The sequence below is a fragment of the Penaeus chinensis genome, chromosome 10 (genome assembly GCF_019202785.1).
Source record: "Penaeus chinensis breed Huanghai No. 1 chromosome 10, ASM1920278v2, whole genome shotgun sequence".
NCBI classification, from domain to species: Eukaryota; Metazoa; Arthropoda; class Malacostraca; order Decapoda; family Penaeidae; genus Penaeus; species Penaeus chinensis.
The window spans coordinates 13,822,825-13,827,824 of record NC_061828.1 but is presented as its reverse complement, the minus strand read 5'-3'; the positions used below and the strand labels follow the sequence as shown (position 1 = coordinate 13,827,824).

General features: G+C 40.4%; 1 protein-coding gene across 2 annotated transcripts in view; it reads right to left on the bottom strand.

The window, feature by feature from the left end:
- Positions 1 to 4,200: 4,200 nt before the first annotated feature.
- LOC125029594 (zinc finger protein 26-like) overlaps positions 4,201 to 5,000 on the bottom strand; it is a 4,276-nt gene continuing 3,476 nt past the window's right edge. For both annotated transcript variants that reach the window (XM_047619572.1, XM_047619571.1), the window contains exon 4: positions 4,201 to 5,000. This exon is cut by the window's right edge and continues 866 nt beyond it. In XM_047619572.1, the coding sequence (XP_047475528.1) occupies positions 4,278 to 5,000 (723 nt within the window). In that variant the 3' untranslated portion in view covers positions 4,201 to 4,277.

Below are 5,000 nucleotides of genomic sequence, written 5' to 3'. Positions count from 1 at the left end.
TATGTTTGTGAATAAAGAAATGACGTTGCATTAAATTTGCAAAACTATGGAAAGGACGATAGGAAAAGCAGGACATTAGCAAGGATGAATTAGTGTAATTCTACTCACAGAACTGGAGATGAAAATACAGGAAATATGATGAAAATAAATTTGTATTGGGAGCAAGAGGCTGGTAAACAACATTTCATTTTGTAATACAATATTTCACACATAACTGGGTATTACATTAGGGAACAAGTTAACGATATGCTGAGAAGGAGCAGGCTGTAGTTACAGGTGATCAGAAAAAACGAAATTGGCAAGAGATCATAAGATATATATATTTAACACTTGTGTATATTCAGTCAAACGTTAATGGTTAATATTAAAACAAATACATGTGCTAGACATCGAGGTAATATGGTAAAGTATAATAGCTAAAAGGTTTATAAATGAGTTAATGATTAGGGTAAAGTTTCCAAGTTAAACAGTACTAGAAAGTAATATCGCAGTGAAAGGGTAGCGAGGGTGCCTGATCGGGTACAGTATATGGTACAGGTTGTTAGAAGGGGAGTTAAGGGGTGGGACAATTAAATCAAATGGAGGATATTTATGCCTCTGAGGAAGGAAAATAGGTTGTTTAAGGGAAATGTGTGGGATTCCGAAAGGACTTCCAATAGGTTAGGGGGTTGGGTAAGTGAGAATAAGTGAGTAAAAGCAGAGGTACGGGTTGATGTAAAGCGAAAAGTGTGGGACTGAAAGAGGAACATTGCACGAGAAGCAAAGAGGTGAATCAGATTGTGACATGAGACAGGAATGTGTGAGGCGAGTGTGCTTAATGCTTCCCAGCGTGTATTCTTATGGAATGGTATTAAGCAAGAGGAGATGGAAGGTTTCATGCTATGTAATTTATTAGTGGTAAGGCTAGACCAGAAAGATTGACAGCGGGAGATTATGAAGTGAGGGTAGTAGTCAGAGGCTGGTATGTGAAAATCTGGGTTGATGGGCTGCGGACAAGGCGGCGGAGTGCGCTATTGTATCTGCCCGTTAATTACCGGGGATACACTGGTGTCCAGCAAAAACTGACAGTTTTGTGTTGTATTGTTAGATGGAATAGTTGGTCCTGAATCTTGCGGAGAAGAGGGTTGATTGGCTGTAAAGCTTTATAACGGTTAATGCTTTAAACAAATAAATGTGCTAGACAGCAAAGGTCATATAGCACCATGGTAAAGTATTATAGTGAAAAGGGGTTTAAATGAGTTCTTTAATGGAACAAAATGTATTGGATTTCAACGTCCATGGTATTATAGTATGGTAGTTGGGGGGTGGAAAGAGAGGAAGTAAATGGGGTAGGGATTAATAGAAGGGGAAGGGTTTAGGATAAAGGGTGATTAGACCAAATGGAGGGAATTTATGCGTTTGAGAAAGGAGAATGTGTTGTCAATTGAAAAGGTAGGGGGGATTCCGTGAGGATGCCCGACAGGCTGTTGGGTCGGGGAAGAGAGGACAAGTAAGGAAAAAAACGAGAGTACGAACTTCAGTAAAGCGAGGGCAAGATAGTAGAGTTTGCGGGATTGAGAGAGGAACATTGCATGAGGAGCATAGAGGTGGGTTGGAGCATGACATGTCGGGTGTGACTTATTCGTAAACGGGCAAGGGCAGTTTCCCAGCGTCTGTTCTGGCGGTATGGTGCCGACCAAGGAGAGATGCGAGGTTTTATGGTTTGTAGTTTATTGGTGGTCGGACCTGACCAGAAAGATTGGCAACGGTTATAGAGGAAAGTTTTGAAGTGAGGGTGGCAGTCGGTGGCTGGGTATCCATCAAAATTTGTTTTCTGTCGTGTAGACAGATAAAACAACTGATCCTGTATTTTACGGACTATAGGGTTGATGGGTGTTTGTATTGTATGAGTGATATTGAGTTGCGTGAGTCAGTGAAGATGATGAAGGACGAGGAAAAGATGTAAAGCGAAGAGGATAGCATGTAGTGTTGTTGTAAGACAAAGACTGCAGCGAAACCATTACCCGAGGTGGAATTGGACTTAGAGATATGTGCAAGGAAATGTGTGTGGTGGACAGAAGGTTGGGTATTTGACTTGGGTGGCTCAAGGGAAACAGAAAAGTAATTACAGGAGGACGGTATTAGCCGGGGGGGGGGGGGGGGCAGAAAGAGGAAGGGATCGGAGATGAAAAATGGGTGAATGGAAGATCATAGCGTCCATACAAACAGGGAAAGAGGTAGGTAAATGTGGAGAGGAGAAGGTATGAGGAAGAGACTGAGGGACAGTTAGCTTGGGGATAGAAAATTGATGGAAACGAGCATAGCTTCTTGGAGACAAAAGGGCGCGACGCCGAGAAAGAGGTGGTAGGCCTGATTCACTGTATAGGCTCTCAACTGGAGAGAATCGAAAGGCACCTAGGGATAAACGGAGACCGCAATTGTGGATTGTATCAAGTTGAGTGAGAAGGGAGGCGGAGGCAGAGGAATATGTGTGTGTATGTGTGTGTGTGTGTGTGTGTGTGTGTGTGTGTGTGTGTGTGTGTGTGTGTGTGTGTGTGTGTGTGTGTGTGTGTGTGTGTGTGTGTGTATACAATCAAGGGTGGAGAGGATTAGGGTAATATAGAAATGGAGGAGTGTTTTGCGGTCTGAATCCGAGGATATGTAAGACAGGCTTTGTAAGAGTCGGAGTAGACGGCGGGCTTTTTCTTTAACAGAGAGGATATAATCTCGCCAAGACAGTATGGAATAAAAAATGACCCCAGGAACTTGCCTGGACGTCGGAATTAGATGGGAGCATCATATAGGAAGAGTGGAGGTTGGGAGCCTGTAAGTGAACAAAAAAAAAAAAATATATGGAAAATGCTTTAGAGGAAGAAAATCGAAAGCTGTGGTTGATAGCCTAAGAAGAAATTTGTGTTATTGCCGAGTGGAGATGTAGAGATTAATGAGAATGATTTTTTTGAGTCTGCGAAAATTGTGAAGGAAGAGGGAGGGAGGGAAGACATGCGTTCTGATGCGAAGAGGATCGCACATAATGCTGTTGTAATGACGTTGTATTCAGGTGGAAGTGGAAAGTTGGAAGTAAAGTAATAAAAATCAACAAGAGTTAGTAGTACCATTATTAAACTTGCCCCTTACTTTGCCGAGTTATCAATAATCAGCTTTATAGGTCTTCATCTGTGGGATCCGCCTCTTGTTTTCTTACTACTTGGCTGTCTAAGTGTACGAGAGTTAACTGAGGTCAGAGCAAATTGGTGAAATGAAGGTTGGGAGTGAAATGAGCGACGTCAAGAAATGGAGAACTTAAAAGCAATATGCTGAGTGATGGAGAATAGAGGAGTTTAAAGAAAACTGACGGGAGGGATGAAATAAAGATGTGATCATTAAAAGTATGTCGTGAGGTTATTTACAGTAGTTTGCTGGGACAACAAACAAGAGCACTATTGGCTAATATTAGAGATATGCAAAACTGAGAAGCTCCCGGTGTAGACAGCGTGCAAAATTAGAAAGGATTCCATTTGTAGAAACATGTGAAGTTAAAAAGAGAAGCATATCCTGAACGAAAGATGTATGAAAGTGGGGCTAGTGTGGATCTGAAATACGTGAAAATTTTGATAAAGTAGTAGTAGTTAATGCTGGCAGTGAAATCGGGAAGAAGGAACTACCCTTCTGACATCCACATAGTGGTTAATGGTAAATGGTTAAAATGAATAAATGTGCTAGACATCAAAGGTTATATAGCATTATGATAAAGCATTACGGCGAAAAGGGTAAAAATGAGTTTAACTATAAGGATAAGTGGACAGAAGGGGATAAACAAGAGAAGGAAAAGGAAAGGGGGAGAAAAAAGAACATGCAAAATTAACCGAGGTGAGGGCTGAGGTTCAAGGCCAACTCCTCCCCAACAACAAGGACTGGGCTGGGATGGTTAGTGATCTTAGTGATTCACTTTTTCAAGTTTACTTTCCTTCTGATGCTGGATTTGCTTTGTTCATATCTACATATCATCCAGATATCACAGCTTCATTTAAACTGATATATTCTTAGATAGACCATTATCACTTTTAAGAAAAATGCACTAAGTAATACACAAACACATGTAAATTCTAATGTGAAATGTATTCTTAATAACATATTGGTATTTTTTTTATTTTTTTATAATAAATGCTAAATTATTACTAGATAGAGTGTAATCCTTGACAGGTTAAACAAGTTAAGACAACAAATATAAAAATTTATTTCCCTTTCATAATATCACAGATATTGCAATTTAAATAAAACATCTGCGTTACATTCTCCTAAATTGTAACCTCAACCCCTGAGCATTCATCCTTTGCTGGAATCTGTGATGTTCCTTCCAGCACAATGATTTCCGAGCTGCCTTCTGAGAGAATAATTTCTTTGCTCCCTTCCACTGCCGGAGAATGTGGTTCATCTTGGAGAAGAACAATACCCTTTGTTTTGTCTACACCTGTAACTTGGTCTGGAAGATCAGGAGGCAAACTGTTAGAGAACTGCACACTAGCCATGTGGACATTTGAAAAATGGGTTTCCAGCTGGTCTGATTTTATATTTACATGACAAAGTGGGCAGCTGTATATGTACTGTATGTTTGTTTTGGGAGTCTTTTTGCCTAATTTCTGACCAGGGGACTTGCTGCTATGAATCAACTTCATGTGTGTCTTGAAGGTTGCTTTGGCCGCAAAAGAAACATTACATTCACTACACACAAATGGCTTTTCCCCAGTGTGAGTTCTCATGTGCTCTACCAGCTTTGCCTTACATATAAACACCTTATCACACATTGAACATGGATGACGATAATTGTGCTTTTCATGAACTTGTTTATTATGGCAATATAGAGCATGGTAAGTGGAAAAGGACTTATTACACTTTTGACACTCAAATTTCTTTTCAGTGCTGTGTTGTGCTATGTGGTTCAGGTAACGATTTCTATACATAAATGTCTTATTGCACAGTTCACACATCAAACAGCCTTCTTTTGTGACCTTTGCTTCGTC